Genomic DNA, 23,894 nt, shown 5'->3' with positions numbered 1-23,894 from the left:
ACAGAGAGGTCTCTATTAGGTTATAAATTGATTGGCCCATCATATTAACCCATTATTCTTATCTATGTTAGCCACATGGCTCTGTACCCTTTTCAGCAGGGCAGGTCACATCCTGCTTCTTCGGTGGTCTGGGGAGGACTGGTTAGGAATGGGCTTCCTTCTTCCCAGAATTCTCCTGTTCTCATCACCCTGCCTCTACTTCCTGTCTGGTTGACCTGCCTAAACTTCCTGCCTGGCCAGTCAGTGTTTATTTAAAACATGATTGACAGAATACAGACAATTCTCCCGCACCAAATCATAGATATCCTATTGTTCATTATGTGGACCAGGCTGTTCAGGAACTCACAGAGATCCACCTGCCTCGGCTTCTTGAGTGTGGTAATCAGTTTCCTAGCTATGGATGTTTGTTAGCATTCTTGAGGACCCAGCCATGGCTTGAAGAGAAGCCATAGGTCAGAAGTTAGGGAGGCAATCACGACTTCAGAGATGGAGAGGAGGTCTGAAGTAATGGGGGACTCAGGCACAGTGAGACAGAAGACTGATGGACACTGGCAATTTCATTGTCCCATTTGGGGTTGTTCAGAAGACTGAGTCATATAAACACTTAGCATAGGGTCTAGAGCACAGTGAGTGTTTATAAGCAATAGGTGAAAAAAAAATCTACATTTGGTGGCATGCTAGTAAATGTTTAACCACTGGTTCTTGAAGGGACAAGGAGGGTTATGGCTAATTTGAAGGTCTTGAAGCCTTCAGTGGGGCAATGACTCCCATGATAGCTGATGTAGCAGTCAAGTGATGCCTTTGAACGTAGAATAGACAAGGTTGTCTCCTGATCTGCTAAGACCCAATTTCAGAAAGTACCAAGTGTTGTGTGTGATGTCAGAGGTCCTGACAGCCCGAACATCGCACCTTGGAATGGTCACCTCAAGTCACCCTGCTCAAAGCTGCCGAAAATTAGCTTCCTAAGAGATCCGTGGTATTAATGTGAGGAGTTTTATTGGGAATGATTGTTAGGCCCTGGGACATGGGTTTTGCTCTGGTGAATTTCTAGACTTGCATCTTTAGCCAACAGACACTCTGGATTTGAGACTGGAGAATAGGAATGCATTTTAATTCACGGCTGGGTGAGGGTGGCTTGGTGGGTGGAACTAGGGAACATGAGTAACTGCTAGAGCTGGGGAAGGATAGTCTTGTTAGTGAAAAGAAGCTAGGTAGTTTTCAGTCTTATTTTTCCCCCAGAAGGTTTGAGTAGGCAAAGTGTGTGGGAAAGAAACTGAGAATAGACCAGAATTCCATGTGATGGGGGACAGTAAAAATGAGGACAAAGTGGCTGTTAAACCTGGCAGGGAGGTGGTTCTTGGAGGAAGAACCAATGAGGAAGGATTCCTGTGTTTAGCTGCTTACCTACTGTGCTGGCCCAGCTGGTAGATTATGTAATGCATTGTAGTTTTGTCTTTTACAATGACTGAAAGATTAGCATTCATTGACTTGGTTGTTCACTTTTGGAAGCACAGAGATCGTTCCAGATGTTTATTGTACCCAGAACAGCTGATTATGCCTAAGACCCCATGCTTATACTCCTGTGATAGTTTTCCGCTGCGGGGACAAATAGCTAGTCTCCTTCAGGAGCAGAGATTTATATTTTGATCATGATTTTGTTTCAGGGCTGTTCAGCATCATCGCTGTGGGCCTCCAGGGAGGCAGAGTGCCACTGCAGTTGAGGCTGTGCCGTAGAGTTGCTCATCTCCAGTGGCCAGGAAGCCTTAGGGTCTGAGAGAAGCCCCCCAAGAAAGACCAACAGCCACTTATGCAATAACAAGAGAACTTTACTAATTTCAACGTTGGGGTGGCATTTGGCAACCCCCAAAGAAGGTCACAAGCTCCTTTCAATCAGAGTTAGGGGAATCCCAGAGAGGAGGATCCAATCCGGGGCTGATTGGCAGAGGAAAGATTAGTATGGGGGCTGATTGGTGAAAGGTCCTAGTGGTTAGAGACCGTCCAGCAGCAGGGTAGGGAAAGCTATCTTTAGTTATCAGGAGACTGGAGGGCACCTGCTGAGCCAGTAGAAGGGGCTGTGGGGTGTCTGCTGAGGCAGCAGAATGCTATGGTTTTTCTGAGGCCTACCTGTTTAGTTCTGTCCCATTTTAGTGAACCAAAAAACTAAGGCTTAGATTTCTGTCAGGCTACTAGGAGAGCCTGGTCTGCCCCATCCCAGCTCTCCCAGAAGAGTGGGCTAGGGGTTGGGTCATGCACAAAGTGTGGTCCCCAAGGACATACCCCAAAAGATCCACTCTCAGGTCCCACCTCTCAGATCTCTTTCATTTTCTAAAAAGTTGTCTAATTATGAGCCTAGCAATCAATTAATTTAGTGATGTGGTCAGAGGCTACATGAGCCAATCATTCACTTTCCCAAAGCACCATTTCTGGATGTCATGTCTTTGGAGAGCAAATGTTGAGCACATCAGCCTTTGGGGGGACGTTTTGGCTCCAAACTATAAAAGCTCCATTTCAAGCCACCCGAGTTCCCTCTTCCTCTGTTTCTAAGCCCTGTATTGATTCCCATCATCTTACCTGCTGCTTAGGTCCTCAGTTCTTCACCCATTCTCTGCAGGGCAGTGGAAATAATGCTGTTGTACGTGTGACTCTTGTTTTTGGGCAGCTTTGATGGCGCTCTGTTGCCTTTAGGGTGAGAGCAGTGATCTTGATGACCTGTGCTTCCTACTTTGCTGCCCCCCAGAAGCAGAAGCTTTTCACACTTTTGTTCTCTTCTCTTTGCCTTCGCTGTCTGTTTGGGTTTTTTCTCATCACCGGGTCTTTGTGTATCTTCTGTCTGGTAAGAAAGCCTTTTGGACTGTGATCCTGATATAGCCTTCCTTCCTGTACCTGTTGGTTTCCTTTGTTGAATCTCTTATTTCATTTTTAATCCTTCCCTCCTTTTATAGCTGCCTTGCTCAGTATATCACTGAGAACGCCGTCTCTTTCTTGTTTACTGTTGCTTCTTCAGTCTTTAGACAGCGTTTGTCATATAGAAGACACTTATTGAATCCACTGCATAGATAAAGAAGTGGAGCCATATAGTCCAAAGTCAGCTGGGCATTATGATTTTTTTCTCTTATGTCTTATACATCTAAGCTCTTTCTTGGTCCATCTTCTGCTGCCTCTGTCCATTATACAGCGGTACTAGATCCAGAGTGGTGGTGGTCTTTGATAATTTTATGATTGGATCCTGTCATTCCTTTGGAGATCTGCAGTATGACTCTCCCCAGCATTCTTTCCTTGCCTTCGGTCCACATGTCAGGACCAACCAGGCATCTTTTGACTGAGTTTCAGGTGCCTTAGACATGATTGCTACGGAAGTCAAATTCATCAGATCTACTTTTTCCACTCGTTCTCATCCAACAAACAGCACTTGCATGTACTTGTCTAATTCGGGAATCCTGTACAATCTCCATGGGGGCTTTTCCTTATCTTCAGATCAGTTGTACAAAGCTACCTGGAATTTCTGCATGTTATTTGATTTAAGACCCTCTTCACTCACCGTCTCTGCTCAGCTCAGAACACCGTCTTGTCTAGCCTGCCATTGTAGGGGGCCTTCTCACTGAGGCTTTCTGTTTAGGTTGGGTCAGCTCCATTATCCCTTGGCATCTGTTTAAAATGCCTGTCTGTTTTGTCCCAGACTCCCCATGACTGTCATGGAAAGGTCAAATCCTTTAGTGCCCCGCTAAAGGGAAAGACTAGTGTACTAGTTTATGCAGGGCAGTGAGAGATTTCCAAGGAATGAAATCAAAGAGCAAGACCTGACGGTTCATGTAGATGGAGACTGCGCTTTCTTCCCATATGCCCAGATCCTAACAATCCCACAAAATATATTAATTACAACACTGTTTTCCCAGTGGCTCAGGCATATTCCTAGCTAGCTCTTACATCTTAAATTAACCCATTTCTATTAATCTGTGTATCACCATGAGGCTATGGCTTACTGGTAAGGTTCTGGCATCCTTCTTCTTTGGCAGCTAAATATTGTCTCTCTGACTCTGCCTTCTTTCCTCCTCTATTTCTGCTTTAATTTTCCGCTTTGCTATATTCTGCCCTTCCATAGGTCAAATCATCTTCTTTGTTAAGCAATAGTAATAAAACATATTCACAGCATACAGACGGGAAATCCCATATCAGGTTCACTTATTGAAAGTGCAATACCCATGCTTACTTATTCCTGGGTCCTGTGTTGGTGTCAGATATCAGAGTGGACAAGGCTCCTTCCTGTTTGTATCTTCTCTAGAGTGTGTACATGTATTCTTCTTAGCTCCTAAATTTGTGACTGTTATTTTTTCTGATTGCAAAGGCAGTCTAGGCAATAGGAATTAGATAAGTTTTGCTAGGTTCATGTTGCCAATTTCTACTATATGATGTCCTGTACTAGATACAAAGACTTTGGAAAAACTGGGAGTTTTCTAGTTTGTATTTTTACTCTCTTTACTGTCCTCACCATTGCCAACAATAGTGAGTAGACGTCCTCAGCACATGCTGAATTAAGAGCAGTAGTAGATTGGGCAAGTCAACTATTGGCTTATGACCATTGTAGTTTAGTTAAAGCAGAATGGAAGTCAGAAGAATGGTGCGAGGCCTCAGTTTCTCATGTGGCCAGTGTAGGGATTACTTCATGCAACTCTTGAGTACAGGGACATACATTTACATTGCTCAATGTTTTGTTTCCTCTTGTTCATGGGCATACAGCTGGACTGCATTTCCCAGATGTCCATGCATGCATAACCACATGACTACATTTAGGCCAATGACATATGAACAAAAATGAATGTGTTACTTCCAGGTCTGACTTACAGAAACCTTGAGTTCATTTGTCCTTCAAGTTCTTTGCTACGATGGTAGGCCTTTCAATTTCTAGTCTGTTAGTTTAGAGAATTGTGGTAGGGAAGCTGAGACACATTTATATTGTCACACTGCTGCTCATGACCCTGGGAAACCCATATTGTCACCATGTCCATCTCACAGCTCCTGAAGTCCCGTGTTCACAGTTACACTGCTAGAAAGGAAGCGAGCCCTGGGCTGCAGAGCTTCAGCTTCCTAGGATGAGAGCTTGTCTCGTTACAGCCAGCACTACCAGCTTCGATCAATTCGAGATGACTGGAGCTCCTTTTCCAGTTGTCTTCTGTTGTCCAGTGTCTGTTTTTCCAAACACAGTCTCAGCAGACTCTGAAAACACTGTTGTGAAATACGACCCTGAAAGCTTCAGTGTCCTGCTAGGGATTAGCCATGTTATCCCCAGGGGTTCTCAAGTGAGTCTAGCTGCCAAAAAAAATCCCCTGTCTTGTTTTCCAAAGGACATAGAGGGTATAGTCCCACTTCTAGGGGTGCGAGTAATTTCTAACATATGGCTCATGATTTACTGTCTTGAAGAAACGTTTATCTGTGGCTCAGTAGCTCGGCCTCGTCAGACTTGAGCTGATGAAAGTGTTTATGAGAAACGGACTTGCCAGTTCAATTATTATTTCAAGGGCCTGGCTAACAGGAAAATTATGCCATTGTAGCTGTTAGAAGCTAACCTCCAGTAGACAGCTTTTTAAAGTAGTTAATTTCATTTCCCCTATATCTTCCCAATAATTCATCTTAAGAAGTTTTGGTCATATTTACCAATGTATGCATATATGGAAGGAAGTCTGTCCTGTTCCTTAGGTGTGAATTGAGAGCAATCTGCCTGGTCCTGGATGTCACCACTATCAGAACCCAGTGTGTTTTACCCTTCCTTGTTTGGGGGCTTTTCTCTCATGATCATAGCGAGTATTGTTTCCTGGATTTTCTCAGTGCGGGGAGAGTTTGTGTAAGGAGAGTGTGATGAGTCCTCTACCGTGTCACCCGGCATCTCTGAGAACGCTGTCCATCCTCTGTCTCAGCGCAGGCACCATGCTGATGCAGCAGCTGTCGTGCGGGGGCAGTAGATGCAGCCGTCTCCAGTGCAGGCAGCAACAGTGTGGGTTGGAACAGTCAAAGCTGCCTGAAGCTTTGTGCACACGTGGTAGTCCAGTGCTCTTGGAGTTCTTTAAACCAGGCCAGCAACAGAATATTTCTCCTTGCTGCATGTGCCCGGTCAAGCCACGCCTAATACTCCCCCGGTCCCAGGCCCAACGCTGCCCCGCCCCTTGGTTTACTCAACGGACCATATTGTTACAACCTGATGACGTAACATTGAGTTCTTATGGTCATCTCCACCACAGACTACAGTTTATTGTCACATTTTACTTAAAGAGAATATGGACATGTCCATACACATACCCCTGCATTTACTCCTACGGTTTCAATGGAAAGAAATTCAGTTGCTTACAGCACTAGAGACAGAAATCTGAAATAAGGATGCTGGCAGGGTCCTCTGCCTCCAGAAGTTCTAGGGGAGAACTCATTCTTGCCTCTCCTCATTCTGATGACTGTTGGTATTTTTTGGTGTCCTTGGACGGGAACTGTGTTCCTGTTCCCTTCTGTATTTACCTCTGTCTGCACAGTCTTCTCTCTGTTTAGTGACTGTGGCCCCATTCCTTTAGTCTCACCATCATCTGGACTTCATCTCCTCCTTTGGTCCATGTGTCTTCTGCCTATTGCAGCTCTCACCTGGTCTTTATTCCTTTGAAGACCCTGGACCTCTCTGAATTTTGGCCTGCCCAGACAACCTTTTCTTATCTCATTTTGAGATCCTTAATTTAAAAATATCTACAAAGGCATTTTCCAGGTGAAGTCACACTCATAGGTTCTGACCAAATATATTATTTGGGTACGAGGTAGTGAGAAGGGTACTATTGAATACAGTAGATGTACCCCTACCCTGAATTGAACATTTTGTTCCTCAAAAGAACTCTCTCTGACTACTTAGGCCATGTTGGACCACAGAGACTGTTGTAGCCAAGACAGATGCTTTATTTGCCTTTAGGGACCTTATAGCTTGATAGAAAGTGTAGACACTGAAGTAAGGAAAAATTGACAGTATCTAATGGCTACACTATTGCGTGATCTCCCTAGGCAGATTAGCTCTATGCGTTTCAGTCCACTGGTATATCTAATGGAGATAAAGACAGTAGACCTGCAGCCGGGAAGACAGCTCAGTGGGTGGTGTTGTCTGTGCAAGTATAAAGACCAGATTTCACTTCCCCAATTCCCAGTCCAAAGCCTGGTAGGGCTGAGCGCACTTGTAATCCCAGCTGTTGTGGTAGAGACAGGCAGATTCTTGGAACTAGCCAGTAGTCAGTCAGCCCAAAAGGGCAAGATTTAGGGAGAGACCCTGACTCAAAATATAATGTGGGAAGCAACTGAGGGAAGCATCTCCTTGTCAGCTTTTGACCTTCACATGTTCTTACTTACACACACATCCTTATACCGCACATAAACGTGCTTGTATGCACACACACACACACACACACACACACACACACACACGGGGGGGAGGCAAACATTGGAGAATGTCAGCACATTTATTGTGGGGTTTTAGGGATCTGGATGCCGAATTTGCTTGCTCCACCTTAGGTCAGGTATGGGGCAGAGATGGGATCATGGGGAATGTGGAGCATCTTTCCAGGAGATGACTTCTGCCTTGCTGGAGGCACTGTTCCTAACTTACTCCATCACCTGTCTGTCCATCTATCCCTCATGTGGTCTCTGGGCCTTACTCCCCTCGTCTTTGTTGGTCTTTTCTTGATCCGCAAGTGAAGATAATCACCGGATCTCATGGAGTTGTGGGCGAGAGTGGTGTCGAGGACAGCAAGAGCAGACTGAACTGGCTTCGGCCCAGAGAGCGTGATTGACAGTGGGGGACAGGCGCTGTTAGTTTAGCCATGCAGCCCTGGGTGTGCTGTGCTGTGGGCAGGTCAGCAGCCCAGTGAACCTGTGCACACCTGACTGACATGACCGTAGGGCAGCTTCTCCAGGTACAGACCCTGCCTCAAACTCTCTTCCTCTTTATCCTCTACTGGGACCGCAACCCCTGAGAACAGCATTCCCCTCTGTCAGTGCTGCCTGTGTCTGACCTTCTTCCCCTGCGCCCCATTACTGCTTGTCTACACCCGAGGCCACGAAACACAGAGAGGTCCAGTCCTCACACCCGAGGCCACGAAACACAGAGAGGTCCAGTCCTCACACCTGAGGCCACAAGACACAGAGAGGTCCAGTCCTCACACCTGAGGCCACAAGACAGAGAGGAGGAGCACTTGCTCCGGGTTTTACAGCTGGTTTATGGCACATCCAGATGGGGATGGCAATCTCAAGGCCGGCAATTATATCTGTGTGTTTCACAGAGGAAGGGCCCACTCACTGTTCCCAGAGATATGAAAAAAAATTCACAAATGCCATATTGTATTGTGTTTTGGACCCAGTCTTCAGAGCTCTCTTTCTGTGAAACTGTGATGATGTTAATTTTTGCACATTAGAAAAGTTTTTTTTTTCCTGACTGAAGTGTCAGGTTCATTGGAAAGAGGAGTCATTTCGAGCTGCAGAATTTGCAGGTGCTTACTTGCTCAGTCCGTTGCCTGTGCTCATTCTTTATGTCAATCCACTGACATTAGGTTTTCACCAGTATTGATAGAACAATAAGGAAAACACAGAAAGTACCCTAGAGTTGCACAGAACTTGCTGCAAAGACTAGACAGGAAGGCTCGGAGCAAGTGTGAAGCTGGCTTATAGACACTCCCAGCAGGCCATGTGTGCTCACATGTATCCTAAAGCCCCTAGTCATGGCATGGATGATGGCTTGTAGCCGAATCTGTGGGACAGCATGAGCCAAATGTTTGGAAGTTCTACAAGGGGTGCTAAAAGTGAGCTGTGTGAAAAGCTCTGCTCTGGAGAGGCAGGTAGTACGTGCTTGTGCAGGTGCGAGTCCCTGGCAGGGCACCGTCCCCTGCATGCAGACATGCCATCTCCGAAAAGGAGCATCAGCGTTAGATGGAGAGCGGCAAGGGCTCTGGGAAGAATGATTGAAGAAGTACCATTCCATAAGAAATGTCCCCAGGGGAGAGAGTGAGGTGCACTTCTGTATTAGACAAAGCATTAGATGGTAAAAATGTATCCTCTGGAAGCTGTACAGCTGGATCTCAGCTGTGCTTTGGAAATGAGAGGTGGATTTCAGCTCTGGCTTTCTAAGGTCTGATCTTGGTCTCTCTGAGCTCTGAAGGTCCCTGCATCCTCTTGAAAACGAAGTCTGAGATGAGGGCTTTCCTCCTAAGTGTGGGATATGAATGACATGCAATGGTTTATGCCAAGCAACTAGCAAATGCTTGGACGTGGCAAGAGGTATTGGAGAATGCGATCAAAGGAGAATCAGAAGGAGTGGGTTTGGCTTAACACAGCCAAGGAGAGAAGTTTTCAGTTTGATGTTCTGTGGAAGTGTGAACTCTCAGCTCTGAAGTCTTTCAAACTTTAGCTCAGTGGCCCACATCGGAGATAGATGGGAGTGAGAGGCTGTGCCAGCTGGTTTCCATGGTGTCTTCTAGTTCTGTGAGCCTTTACTTCTGTACAGAGATGAGTGTTTGAATGAAGGTCCCTAACTAAAGAAGGACTTGGCCTTTCTGTATAAATGTCACCGTCCCTGCACCATCGCTGTGTCCTTCTGTGGCCTAAAGTGTGGAGTATGTCTCTATCTAGAGAAGCTGTCTGCGTAGGAACTGCCCCATGCTCCTGTCGTGAGCTGCCATCTGGACTGTGGGGGTGTGCTGGGAACATGCTGTTGATTCATTTGCCGTCCCCTTCTGGCATCTCTAAAATGGGACCTAGGGCTCAAGCTGGCAAGCAGCCAGACCCTCTCTCTTTCTCATACCTTCTCAAGTGCTGGAGAGAGAAGAGGGCACGAGAGGAAACTGGCAAAGATGCAGGCAAGTGTCGGATGGGGCTGCTTTAAGGGTGGCTGGGCAACTTTAGGTCTCTGCTTTAGAATGTGCAGTGCTAAGTGTTGCACCAAGAAAGATGTTCTCAGATGGAATCCATGGAGCCCTGGGCTGCCAGTTCCCCCGTCTAACTCCTTTTCCCCTCTGCCTGGCTCTGGCTTTTTATAGCTCTTTACGTGCTGGCTGCTGTTTATCCTTCAGGGTTTTTTTGAATGTTACTGAAAGAAAAAGTATGGGATCAGGACCCCCTAAGACCAAGTTGTCAGTACAAAGGAGATTTATTTGCCACAGAGAGACAGAAGGCAGAAAATAAGAGACAAAGACCGGAGATAGAGGATGAGGGAGAAGAGGAAGGGAACAAAGGGAAAGGGGTGGCCTCAGGACAGCTCTCGTGGCTATGGCATCAGCTCTTGCAGGGTCCTATCTCTATCCACTCATAAAATATCTTTGCCACAGAATGTGCCACCTTTACAGAATCTAGACACAGGAGAGGGGGACTGTTGGTATGTGGCATTGTTCAACTTATTACAATCCCCACTCTAACTCCCAGAGATTCGTTTCCCACCTTATAAAAAACAAAACTCACCTCTATCCCAGGATCACCTAAGATGGTCCCATCACAGTGCCCATTAGCTTAAAGTGTAATTTCATTTCATTCTTCTTAGTTTACATCCCTATCACGTATATAGCGTGTCCACTCACTATCGCTGGTATGGACCAGTCTGGTCTGGTTGAGACTGGTCTGGTCCTGTCTGGACTGGTAGAATCCTGTCAAGAGCAGTCTGCTCCAGTCTATACCAGTTGAATCGGTCTTGTCTGGTCTTGTCCGGTCTGGTCTGGTCTGGTCTGGACCGGTCTGGATGAGTATATTCTTGTCTGGTTCAGTCTTGTCTGGTCTGGTCTGGTCTGGACCAGTCTGGGCACACACGACACACATACGACACGCATGACATGCCTATGACAGATACATGACAAACACATGACACACACGAAACACACATGACACACATGTGACACACACATGACACACACTCAACCGGAACAGACTGGACAAGACTGGACCAGGCAAGAATATACTTGTCCAGACCAGACTGGACAGGACCGGTCGAGACGGGTCTGGACAAGTCTGGTCTGGTTGAGACTGGTCTGGTTCGATCTGGCCAGACCGGTCTTGTCTGGTTGAGACCCGTCTGCTCTGGTCAGGACCGGTCGAGACAGGTCCGGACCAGTCTGGTTGGATGGAGACTAGTCTGGTCTGGTCTGGACCGGTAGAGACCGGTCTGGACAAATCTGGTCTGCTTGAGACTGGTCTGGACCAGTGGAGACTGGTCAGGACCAGTCAAGACCGGTCTGGATTAGGCTGGTCTGGTCGAGACCCGCCTGCTCCAGTCAGGACTGTTCGAGACTGGTCTGGACTGGTCTGAACCGGTCTGGTCCAGTGGAGATGGGTCTGAACCAGTACATTCTCAGACATTCAAATATTATACTGAATAAGTGTATGTGTCCCTTTAAATCTGTAAACTCTGACTAGAAGCTTAAGGAACTGCCACAGCTGGGGAGGCCAGAGGAATCCTAAGCTCTAGAAGGATTCTGTGCCACAGCCATGAGAGCCATCCTGGGGCCTGTAGGACCCTGCAAAGGCTAAAGAGCTGAATGAGCTTGGAAGCCTACTGATATCAAAGAGGAACCCAGCCCTGATGATGCTTTAATTTTGTTCTGATATGCTCAAAGCCAGCTGAGCCATCCTGGAGCTGCTAAATTTATGTCTAACTGTTCAATGTGTATAAGCTGTTGTGCCAGCAACCTAAAACTAATATAGGGTGCTGAATCTTTCGCCAGCCGTGGGATTCCCTTGTCAGTCAATTTTTCTCCACTGAGGTGAAACACACAGCTCTGAAACTTCCATACACTGGATTCACAGACCAAAGTCTGAATGCTCATCTTTTATAGAGGATGTCACAGTAGATTTTGATGTAACCCATACTCACTCTTCTGTATGCTTCAAGCATCTCTAGATTGCCTTTAATGCATTATCAATGCCATACAAACCACTGCTACACTCTATTATTGATAGAATAATGGCAAGAAAAAGTCTCCTTGCCACGTGCATACACTTATTTTCCTAATAGATGTTTTAAATAATATTTTTCTTTATTCATTGAAAAGTTCATATATATGAATACATATATATATATGAACATATGTATATATGACCATGTATGTGTGTGTGTATCTTGATCATATGCACCCCTACCCCATTCCACATTGCCTTTGGACTACTAATACCTTCCCCTCTCTTTTAATGACCAACTGGACCTAAGTGCTGTCCCTGTGCACACAGATTTGGGACCATCCACCAAGGCATGGGCAACCTACCAATGATCTGGCCACATCCCTAAAGATAACTCACTCTCCTCCAACAGCCAATAGTTCCTCAGCTAGTTGTGGGGCTTGGTAGCCCCTTCCCCTTCCGTGTTAAATTACCTAAAATTTTTTTTTTAGAGTTGATTAAATTTAGAAGTAAAGAACTCACAGGTACAGAGCGTTGGTTGTACTAGAACAGAATTGTTCTTACCCCACTTCTGTGTGTCTATTCATGCTTATTTCTTAAGCTTTAATATTTAATATGAGTATCAGAACTATTTATTTGTTATTGATATACATTTCTTTATGTTTTCAAGTACTGAATTAAAAATGGGAAATAGAAGGCCAAGTCAAAGTAGATACAGAGAGGTTATCACACAGAAAGAAAGCAATCGAGATGTTACTTTCAATGTCCGATCAAAGCCATATGGCAAACCATGAGTTTTGATCAGCACCCCAGGCTCTGGAGTTGGGCTGCCTGCAACAAATCCCTGCAGCTTATCACTTTTTTCTTGGGAAAATTACTAACTTCTCTGCTTCTGTTACAAGTGAAAAATGATGATAATAATAGTACCTGCCTAAGGAGGTTATTTTGAGAATTAAACACATTAATATTTATAAAGTGCTTAGAAGATTGCTTAGCATAAGTAACTCCTAGCTGTTATCCTCACAGCACCTGCTTTTGGCTGGTAGCACTGTAGAACATCCAGACTTCCAAGTGCAATGCATTTGTTCTGTTTCAGTGGCCGGACAGTGTTGAGCATCCACTCTTGGCAGGCACATCAGTAGTTCCTGGGAATGTAGCAGAAACAGAGTGTTCATGAAATTTACTGCTCGGTGTTAGACACACACATTAATCAGTTATACTTGGTTTTAGAAGTTAGTATAAAGTTGAACCTTAGACACACACATTAATCAGTTATACTTGGTTTTAGAAGTTAGTATAAAGTTGAACCTCTAGTCAGTAATATATAGAAAGTATATTTAAAAATTACCATGAGAGGGTATGTGAAGGTGTGGGACCTACAGTCATCTGGAGGGCCGGCTGCCAGCCTTTCTGTGAGAGCTCTGTCATCTATGGGTCCACGCCCATGGCTTAAATCACTGATCTCTAAAGTTTCCTTTTGCTAAACTGAAACTCCAGATCCACCCCCTGCCTTGCTTTTTGCAGTCTTTATTTCTCCACTTGCAATTGGCCTATTGCATTCGCCATAATGCCTTCAAGGTTCAACCTATGTAATAGATATAAAAAATCACCCCTCTGTGTGCATTTTTGACATTGTGTTTGTCTTTTTATCCATGGATGGACATTTGAGTAGTTTCTACATTTTGGCTATTGTGGTAATGACAGTAAGAACTGGACTGTACAGACCTAAAGTAACATTTCAGTCAGTGATGAGTTAATAATGTGTTCAGTAGTGTTGTGTTAGTAGTTAAATGCAGAATCGTATCTGATTCTCTCTTACCATCCCTTGCCTTTGCTCAGAATTCTAGTCTTGTTTTTCTAATGGAAAATCAGGGCCTCCCCAGTGGATGGGTTGGTGTTTGAAACTGTCTTGTTACTTTCTCGTTCATTCCTCCACTTGGCTTTGGCCTATGGAGTGACAGTAGGTTTTCTCCCCCATGATGCTAGGGACTGAATCCCATGCTAGCTTCACTCACGCTAGCAAGTACCTTGCCCCTGAGCTACAGCCCCAGCCCTAAGAGTGGCAATCATGTACATGGCTACAGATTCTTTTGCCTTCCATGCTGAATGCAGTAGTCCTGTGAATGAGCATCCCTGCTTCCGATTATACAGCAATGCTATAGGTTTAGACCCTCAAGGACAATGCAATCGCCTGCCTATTTTCTAGAACTTTCGGGGCTTTCTATGTAAGTGTAAGACGTGATAATACCTTGAGGCTGCCGTGCTTGGAGGATGCCCAGGCCATGTACTGAGGCTCATATGTTGATACTCAGAGAGATGATTCTAGCCAAGCATAGTCTTCAGATTGTTTTCCAGGTACATTGAAAGACGATTAGGGAAAGATGCCTTCTTGGGGTGACTCCAACCCTTCCTGTTCCAAGCTCCAGGCATCATGCCATAGAGATACATCATCTCTGTTCCTCACTTCATACGTTGCTGAACATAATAACATAGTATTTAATATCACTAAGTTGTGCTAGCTGGCTCATAACATAGACTTCCAGAACCATGGTGAGATAGAGGCAGGTAAAAATAGTAATCACCTTTGGAAAGGAAGTTGAGTTTTGGATGTTTTTTTTGCTCACCCTTGTCTACTGAAGAAAGTATGTGATATATAGGAACACTGTTTGGCCAGGATCATCTTGGACACTGTTGTCTATCCTGGTTAAGATGCTAGACTCCAGACTCTCATTAAGTGTCAAGAGATGTCACTCTAATGGGCCACCTGAGATTTCATGCCCCTATTGTAGGATCTTGGTATATTTCTAGGTTGATCACCTGGAAAGGCTTGTAGTAGGACCTGCACTACCAGTCCCCCCCCCCCGTTCCTTTGTCTTGTTTTTAATACTGAGAACGGGTGTGACTAGAAGCAGCAGCCAGAACTGAGCATCTCACCGTGTGCTGCTCTCAGGCTGAAAGGCATTGTGCTCGCATCTTCCCGCATCCCAATCAAGCTGCTTTCCTTTGATCTGGAGATGGGGAGGAGGGCTGTATCCTGGCTCAGGCTGGGATGTGGGCTCCTGACTTGAGACTCTCAGAAGACTGCTCTTTTCCCACATGAATGATGTTTAGCCCCAAATCTGGTTGAAAGGCAAGATTCTGAGTCAGGCCACAATGAAGCCCTATGCACTAGTGTGTGTGTGTGTCCTCTAAGAGAGAAACCGCACTTTTATTTGATTCTTTTAGAGATCTCTGACTCAGAAAAGCCTTGGGTTGAAGTGCACTTAAGCTGAACTTTCGATTCCCCCACTCTCATAGCTGGCAAGAACATCAAATTCTCCCAGGGAGCGCCATTTGCTATTTCAGATGCATGGTGGGAACATCTTGCGGATGGCTACGGGTAGTTTCGAGCATCCGAGGAGGAACTCATCTACTGTCTGTTTGGAAAAACTTGGGTACAGAATCACATACGAATGTCTGCAGTGATTCACGAGCAGCCAAAAGAATAGGACTGAAAAGGTGTTCTTTTTTCCTGCATCCATGCAGGAACTGAAGCAGAGAGCTGGGGTTCCTTCAGGTGAAGCCTGCACGCTTCAAGGCTTAGCTTCACAGAGTGCGCTGTTCATCTATACTCTCTTCCTCTATACAAATCCAGACTTTTCAAATTCCCGTGCTTCAGGGACCCAGGCTTCTTTTGAGTCAAGACCTTGCTGTCTTCCTGGGTCTAGGAGACCTTCAGCAGATTAGCAGATAGGAAGGGATGGAGTCCTAGAAGTAGCGTAGAAGTTTCTCTGGGAGGCACTGTCTTATTGCTGTCTGAGCTCCGTTGACTAGGAAACTCAGTTTAGGCACAAGGCGGTTGGTGGCAGGGAGCTTCCTAACATTCCACACTGTGAAAGAGGAGCCCAAATGTTTAGGGGTCACTGGTCCTCTCTGCTGAGGCGTTGTGAGCCTTGTCAGAATCTTAGAGATGAATAAAACTCTAAGGTGGCTCCTTCAAACCCCCCCCCCCCCCCCGTGCACTCTGCACACAGCTTATTATGGTCTCTTACCTGGTACTAGGAGATCAAGGCTGTCCTTACAAGCTGAAGTCACGATTGACAGAGTACCGTTAAAGTAAGAATGAACATTTCCAGCTAGGGAATGGCAGCACATGCCTTTAATCCCAGCCGTTGGGAGGCAGAGGCGGGGGCAGTGTGCACGTCTGTGAGTTCAAGGCCAGCCTGGCTTGCAGAGTGAGTTCTAGGAGAACCACACTTTCCAGGTACCAGGGAACCTTATTTTCTAAGGAGTGATGTAGTAGGTGAAGTCCAGTCTGGATTTTGAGCTAGTTTTTTATTAGAGGTGGTGTGAGGATTAGGAAGAGAACCGTTTCTACTTTTGGGAGATTCTTGCACAAGTTCAGCATTGTTTTGCATGTCTATCCTGACGTGTTCATGCTTTGCAGAAAGAGCAGCACATACCTTTACTCTGTGGCTTTTGTGTTAATTCCAATTAGTTGTTTCTTGATTATTTGGACCTGTTTTATGTAACATCAACCTACTTCCTCAGGTTATCTCTGATTTTTATTCTAGGACAGGATTGATTATGGTATGAAACTATCATTTCTTTGCTTTCCCTCTTTTAAAAAGGTGGGTCTTGCTGCGTAGCCCAGGTTCCCTCAGCCTCCTGACTGTTGGGGATCACAAATGTGTGCTGCACCTTGCTTGGACGTTCATTAAAGATTATTATTTTTTAAACTTATTTTTATTTTGTGTCTGGATGTTTTGCCTACATATGCATCAGGCACGCAGTGCCAACAGAGGCCAGAAGAGGGCGTTGGATCTCCCCGGAACTGGAGTTATGGTGGGCTGTTAGCCACTCTCTGGATTCTGGGAATTGAACCTAAGCATTCTGGAAGAGCAACCAGTGCGTCTAATCACTGGACCATCTCTCTGGCCCTCTTTAAAGATTATTTTGGCACTACCTGGTTTCAGAACTGCTGACCTGGGAGGGAGGTCCTTTTTTTTTTTTTTTTTTTTTTTTTTTTTTTTTTTGCGGTAACTATAGACCAACTTTGAGGAGTGAGTGATTTAAGATTTTCTTGTCCATGAGGCTGGATTGCTGAACTGCAGCAGTATTGGCAGCAGTGGTAAGGGCTAAGCAGCTCTCTTTAGCAGTTGATGTTTATGTGGGATTCAGCACATGGTGTATGGAACTGGGTTGGCTGTGACCTTTGAAAGCCGAATGTTGAGACTGGATCTACGAGCTAGTGTTACAGTTAAGTATACAAACTCAGAATTAAGTAAATTATAATAAAGTGATAATTTACTCATTTTCCGTTAGATCATAATTTATATATATTTTTAGTTTCTGTGTCTTACAAAATGCGATACAGTGAGGTCCTCCTTTATACTTTCTGTGCTTTTTCTACTCTAAGACAAAACACTTGATACCAGATACATCTTAAGACAAGTGATACATTGAACAGAGAGTTCATAGTCTATACAGCATGGTGTGGGCTCTAGGAGCCCCCTGGCTGCATCGTGTCTTGAAGAATGGGCTCATGGTGAGGGTACACATGAGAGGGTGTGGTCACGTGCAGGATGGGGTGCTTGAGGGATGGGCTTACTCTTGTAGCCGCCTCTCATGGAAAGATACCAAGGTTCCATGAGGAGTACCTACTCCTGCCCGAGCACAGTGTCCTTGGTCTCTGATAACTCCCGTTCAGTTATATGACTTACGTGTTCTGCCATGCTCGGAACCAAGATTCTAGTGCAACTTTGGGGACCCAGTGAAACAGTATCCCAGCCACCACACTTCCCAACTCCCCATTAAGTGACACCATTTAGGTGGCTTAAGTGGGCTATGGTAGATGCTGGTGCTTAAATGATTGCCAGAAGCACCTCGCATTCACTTTCTGCGTCATCTTCCTCATTTGGTAAGTGCCGAGACATCCAAGAAAGAAGCAGTACTGGGGCAGCCATGCTGGAAAGGACGGGTTTTATAAGGTCAGTCTTTCAGAAGCCCTTGCCACCTCCAGGGAGCTGACAGTGCCCCCGTTACTAGATCCCTTCACTCACAAGCCTCTGGAAAGCCAGAGATCAGTGTCTCTCTTCACATAGGAGGCCAGGAGTTCTAGACTAGACTCTGTCCCTCCCAGGGCTGTGTTACCAGAAGAAATCTGCCAGCCCAGGGGAGAACATCTTAAATAACTAGGTAGAATTTGAGAAACAATGTTTCATAAGACTGCTGATTTCTGTTGCTTGGAGTGTTGAGGGTGGAATGTGGTCATCAGAAGTCCAAGCTCATGTTGGTGGCCGTAAGTCCCCAGTTGGTCTTCAGCACACGCTCGGGTTTTCTTGGTTACTGGCATAAACGGTTGCCAAAGGAGGATACTGGTTACCTGCTCATCCGCCTTATCCCAGTTAAGACCGCCTTTCAGTGTGGAATGTGGTTTTTTTTCCTAACAGTTTTTATATCAGTGTCTCCGATCTTTATGGAATGGTGGTGTCGGTAGGTAGAGGGATGAAAAGTAGTTAATTCTAAATGCCCCTCTGGGAAAAAAGCTAGATATTAGCTACATTGTACACTCCCAGTTTTTACATTAATGTTTATGGTTCAGAAGCTTAGAGGTACCCCATAGTGATTCTGAATTGACTTTTCTGGAACCAGAAGTGAATCTTAATGATCCTCCATAAATGACCTGTATCAGCATCCTGCATCTCCGAGTCCTGTGGGTCCCTCCTGGCAATGACTCCCACAAACTGTTGATGCTTGTGGAGAAAAACAAAACATGACATGAACAAACTTTGTGTTTCCTCTTCTGTTGAGATGGCTTTTCAAAGTCTTGGCTAGTGGTTCTTTGAAGGAAAGACATATGGCGGGGGAGCCTTCAAGCTTAAAATTGGGATGGTGCTGTGCTGTTTGCTCTTTCACTGAGGGAACCTCAGCCAGCCTTCCAGGAGTTCTTGGGTATCCATCTGGCTTTGGCCAGTTTTGCCTCTCTTTTGACACAGTAGGTTTTAAATGCCAGTTTTAATTCCTTGGCATCAGGAGCTGGCAGCTTATCACCCACAGATGTGATTTTGAACAAGAACCTAAAGTGTAAACTCGGAAATGAGAAGAGATTCACAGGGACTCATCAGACCACTCCAGAAAGTGTCACAGTTGTACTGAAATGGCTCTGAATCGCTCACTGCAAACCTGACTCGGTAGCAGAGTGCCATGCCATGCGAGCGAGCGGGCGGCAGATTCGCAGCCACGTTAGTCGTTTTCTTTCGTGTATCTCCTTGCTGCATTAGTGCTGGGAGCAGAGAGTAATAGAATTGAGTAAATTATGATCTGAAGGCTGGGCACCAGCCCGTGTTGAACAGTGTTTGGACTATGATTACTTTCTGCCTTTGTCACAGTTGACATTAATTATTGATGGAAGTTTCAGAAATAGCGCATGTGCCAGGAGCGTTTCGCCGGGAACGCAGGCTGCAGGCAGGCGGGATGCTGAAGAGTGTGGGGGAAGAGGCACCTGTGGCTTGTTTATGTCTGCATACAGGGGAGCTGGACCTGGTGGGCTGCGTGGTAGCCGTGTAAAGGCCATGGTATAACAGAAGGATGAACCGTCAGGCTTATTTCTATCGTGTTCCTCCCCAGGAATTGCACCGAAGGAGCCAACTTCAGCCGGAGCCAGCCAAGACCAAGGCTCTCCAGACCGTCATCGAGATGAAGGTAGGGAGCTAAGCCTGTTTGGCAGAGCCGGCAGTGCCCGGGAGTCTGTTTGTTGTGACTGGATGGTGCCTCACAGACATGTGCACGCACCCAGTGTTTTTCTCTCGACACCGTGGAGGGAGCACCGCTTCGGGTTCATTTTGCTTTTCTTAGTGGATCTCAGTTACTGGCCTTTTAATTAAAGGGCTTTTCCAGGCCAAAGAATAAAGGGCTCCAGTAGCCCTTGTTTGACAGGAGCTGGGCTCCTTCCCAGAGTGTGACCAGTGCCTTTGAAGAGCTCGTTTTTCTGAACATTACAAATGTTTCCTTCTAAACCAAGTGCCCCTCCCCCAGGAGGGAGAGGAACGGACACCTTTGAGAATCCAGGACTTGACATGGCGATGTATTGGAGTAGTCAGTGAGAAAACTCTGCTGCCCCCGAAGAAGGATACTTTCTGTTAACTCCAGTGTTTTCTTCTTAGCCAGTCTGGAAGTAAGAATAGTTTATTAAATGCTTGCAAAGTATAGAAATACTATTGAGAGGCACAGAGAGAAAGTATCTTAAGGAATAAAAAAGAAAAACAAGATCCTCCCAACTAGGTTTAGGTCATGTGAAGAATAATCAGGTCAGTGGTGATGGACACATCTTGTTTCTGATCAGGAAACAAATGTGATTGAAACATGTTTGGTTTGTCAGTGTCTAGACATTTGAACTCTTCTATTTCCAGTTGTATTTGTTTGTTTGTTTTTTGCCAGAAGGAAACAAATGGCAAAATTATTTGTTTTAAAAATAAATTATTTTATTTAAAGTGTTGTGTTAAGGAGAAAATGTTTTCAGAATGACTGTGTCTGCAGACTGCACATCTGAGCTCATACTCAGAGATCCCCAGACCCCATTGTCCTATGAGAATCCCGAAGCTTGCCTGCAGATTGCTGGTTTCCTGGCTCACAGTACATAATTTCAGATGGTCTGTGCAAAGTTCCCAGACCCTAGAGAAAAACTTCAGTGACTGTTGAATTTTTGGTGTGTACAATTGTGGCGAGATTTTTTTTAAATTAATTAATTAATCAACCAATTAATTAATTAATTAAAGATTTCTGTCTCTTCCCCACCGCCGCCTCCCCTTTCCCTCCCCCTCCCCCAATCAAGTCCCCCTCCCTGGTCAGCCCAAAGAGCAATCAGGGTTCCCTGCCCTGTGGGAAGTCCAAGGACCACCCACCTCCATCCAGTTCTAGTAAGGTGAGCATCCAAACTGCCTAGGCTCCCACAGAACCAATAGGTGCAGTAGGATCAAAAACCCATGTGGCGAGATTTTTTATTTTTATTTTATTTTATTTTTTTAGCTGTCAGTGACAGTGTTTTTACCCAAGGACTTCGTTTTCTGGCGATAGCGTAACTTTTTTGTGAACTCGCAGCTATGCTTCTCCAGGGCAGTTACGTGAACTAGGGCATTCAGGAGATATGCGAGCAGATTGGTTTGGAAAGTATCATTTGAATGAAATATGAAATAGATTGAACAGTGAGGATTAATGCTAGCTGTGGGTTGTGGTTGTTAATTCATGTAACTTTATTCTCTACTTAGAAGACAGTGGTTTATTGCTGGCATTTCAACTTCTCATTGCAACCAAAACTGAAATTAGATTGAAGGGGAAAAAAAAACTCTCAAAAAATAAAACTTAAAACATCACCCTTCACATGCACGTGCACATGAGACAGAGAGAGAAACAGAGACAAAGAGAGACGACAGAGACAGAGAGAAGAGAGAAATGAGCTGGTTTTATTTTATAAGTATGGCTCTTCCTCTCTACCACCTGCTTCTGTACTGACTGCCTCTGTGTTCACAAAAACCAATAAGAGGACATATGTAATCGAATTCCAAATTTCCATTTCTTTAAGTAAAAGGAGAGTCTGGGGATTCCCTGAGAGGCATGTTGCCTCGTATGGTAGGCGTTGCCTCATTAAATGACAACTGCGTTTTTGGTGACTGTTTAAAGTAGAAATACTGTGTTATGTGATGTTCCAGTTTCCTATTTTGGTGTAATAGAAAAAGTAAGTAAAGTGCATTCATTTAGTCTAGCTAACTGGGGAGGCATATGATGGAAGAGCAAAATTAATATAATCATCTTCTCGGTTAAGTGAGAGGTTTCCATTTATGGATGCTGGTGATACTGAGCATAAATATAGAGCCATATTTTTAGGGCAAATGAAGATGAATACTCAGGAAACAGAGTCCAAATTTGGTTGCCCTTTTCGTGTCTCCTGGCTCACATGGGCTTTGTCTTATATTTTATCCATGGAGAAGTCTGGTCTCATTAGCATCTAAGACTCCACCCACCTGAACTGAGTCATGGAGAGCCTTGGTGCAGGCTCATCTCCTACGTAACCTGTGTACTTGTGACAGAGGCTCTGGCCTTATCTAATTTTGTGCTTTAGAAACTAGAGAGAAGGTTAGGAACCCAGACCATACAAGCCTTAGAGGAGAACCACTAAACAGAACCTAAACTTAGGGCTTGGAGTTTGAGATTGGTTTATTTTGTCCCTTGATTTGACTGGACATCGTCTTTGTTATCTAGTGCTTTGCCAAATCTGAAGTTAGAAAGAAATTGACTTTTTTTTTTTAAAGACAGTCTTATGTCCCATGTATCTCAAGCTGGCTTCAAATTTACTATGTAGTCAAGGGTGACCATGAACTCCGGATCATCCTGTCTTTCCTTCTCAAATGCCAGGCTCACATATGCCACCCTGCCCTATTCAGAAACGCAGAGAAGGCTGTCTCAAAGTGTTCTCTAGTTTCAGGAAGGTGGCATGAATTAGAGCTGACAGACTGTCCCTTACTTGTCTCTTGTTCCTTAAGAAAACTGAGGGTGAAGTTCTGAACCCCGTTTGTCTCCACAAACATTTGCATCAGCTCCACAGAGGAGCTTGGTGTGAAGGTCTGCAAAGTCCTGTTTTCGAGCTGCATCCCAGAGCTCCCACATCCCTGAGCGCTCTGACCCACAGACTGACTGGTCTGTGTGAACGTCTCTGCAGGGTCAGCCCTAGAGAAGGTCATCTGCACCCCAGTGGGGTACGGGGGACAGTCCTCCATAGACGCACCTGCCACTAGGTCTCCCGCGTGAACCTGAGAGGAAGGAATGACAGTGAAGTTACTGATGGTTTATCTTCTTGCAGGAGTCTCCACGTTTTAAATTTGGCCCTGATTTGGTCTGGCAGGTACGTCCCACATTTGCACGTAGAAAACTGTGTGCGTTTCCCTGAGAGATTTCTTTCCTGTGGCGCTCCTGAGACCTCTTTTCTGACTCCCTACTGAGCTCCTGTCTGCTCTTTTGGAGAAATGCCTACAACAATTCAAAGTCTGGGTCTTCATTTTTCTCTTTTTAGTGCTACTGCCATTGAAAGAACATACCCTTAACTGGTTTTTATTATAAATTTGCTGTGAGCATTCTGCCCAAAGCTTCCACTTTCTTGAGTTTACTGATAAACGTTATCCAATTTTTAAAAGTGAAAAAAGAACGGAGTATGTGAACGGCTGCACTTGTCAGCTGTTTTGAAAACTTTTCTTATTAGAACTTGTAAGCCAGTGATCGTCTAACTAAGACCTGTTGAAATCACAAGGAAATTTATTGGCCCAAGTAACTGAAAAAAAAAAAGCAAAACAAAGCAACAACAATAAAACCAAGCCAAACCGTGGTGTGATTCCAGGCACAGCTTGATCCAGGGACTCAAGAAACAGCAGCATGCATACTTTTGTCTCATTCTCTTTCTGGTCTTGTCCTTCTTCATGAGAGCTATTTCCAGACAACTTCTCCCAGCCTGGCTAAGGAAGATGGCTGTGACAGCCCCGATTCACAGAAGGAAGGGAAAAATTAGGGCTTTTTTTGGTTTGCTTTTAATACAAGAACCAATGCTGGAGAAATGATGATTACAGGAATAGGGTGTAAAACTTCATGTGAAACTCAACAGCCCAGATTGAAAAGAAAATGCTCCCTTACTCACAAGTAAAGCTGATGATCAAAAGAGACATTTTCTGGGATGGGAGGATGTCTTGGCTAGTAATAAGCTTGCTGTGTAGATGTTCTAGATAAGTCTGAGGGCCTGGGTTCAGATCCTCAGCTTAGCACCAACACAAAAATCTAGGATGGTGATGCATGCCTAACATCCCAGCACTGGAGACCAGGGGCAGGTAGGTCTCTGGAGGTGTGGAGGGCAGGGGCAGGGACAGGTCTCTGGAGGTGTGGAGGCAGGGGCAGGTCTCTGGAGGTGTGGAGGCAGGGGCAGGTCTCTGGAGGTGTGGAGGGCAGGGGCAGGTCTCTAGAGGTGTGGAGGCCAGGACAGGTCTCTGGAGGTG

At 45.2% G+C, this 23,894-nt stretch overlaps 1 protein-coding gene across 4 annotated transcripts in view; it reads left to right on the top strand.

Annotated features, from left to right (window-relative positions):
- Positions 1–23,894, top strand: part of Erc2 (ELKS/RAB6-interacting/CAST family member 2) — an 875,988-nt gene that overhangs the window by 231,185 nt on the left and 620,909 nt on the right. For all 4 annotated transcript variants that reach the window (XM_050158253.1, XM_050158252.1, XM_050158254.1 and 1 more), the window contains exon 4: positions 19,492–19,566. In XM_050158253.1, the coding sequence (XP_050014210.1) occupies positions 19,492–19,566 (75 nt within the window). The remainder of the gene's footprint in view (positions 1–19,491; positions 19,567–23,894) is intronic.

This window comes from Alexandromys fortis, unplaced genomic scaffold (genome assembly GCF_014885135.2).
Source record: "Alexandromys fortis isolate MF-2015 unplaced genomic scaffold, M_Fortis_MF-2015_v1.1 scaffold_106, whole genome shotgun sequence".
Classification (NCBI taxonomy): domain Eukaryota; kingdom Metazoa; phylum Chordata; class Mammalia; order Rodentia; family Cricetidae; genus Alexandromys; species Alexandromys fortis.
The sequence above is the reverse complement of the archived record's forward strand: the minus strand, read 5'-3'. Positions and strand labels throughout refer to the sequence as shown.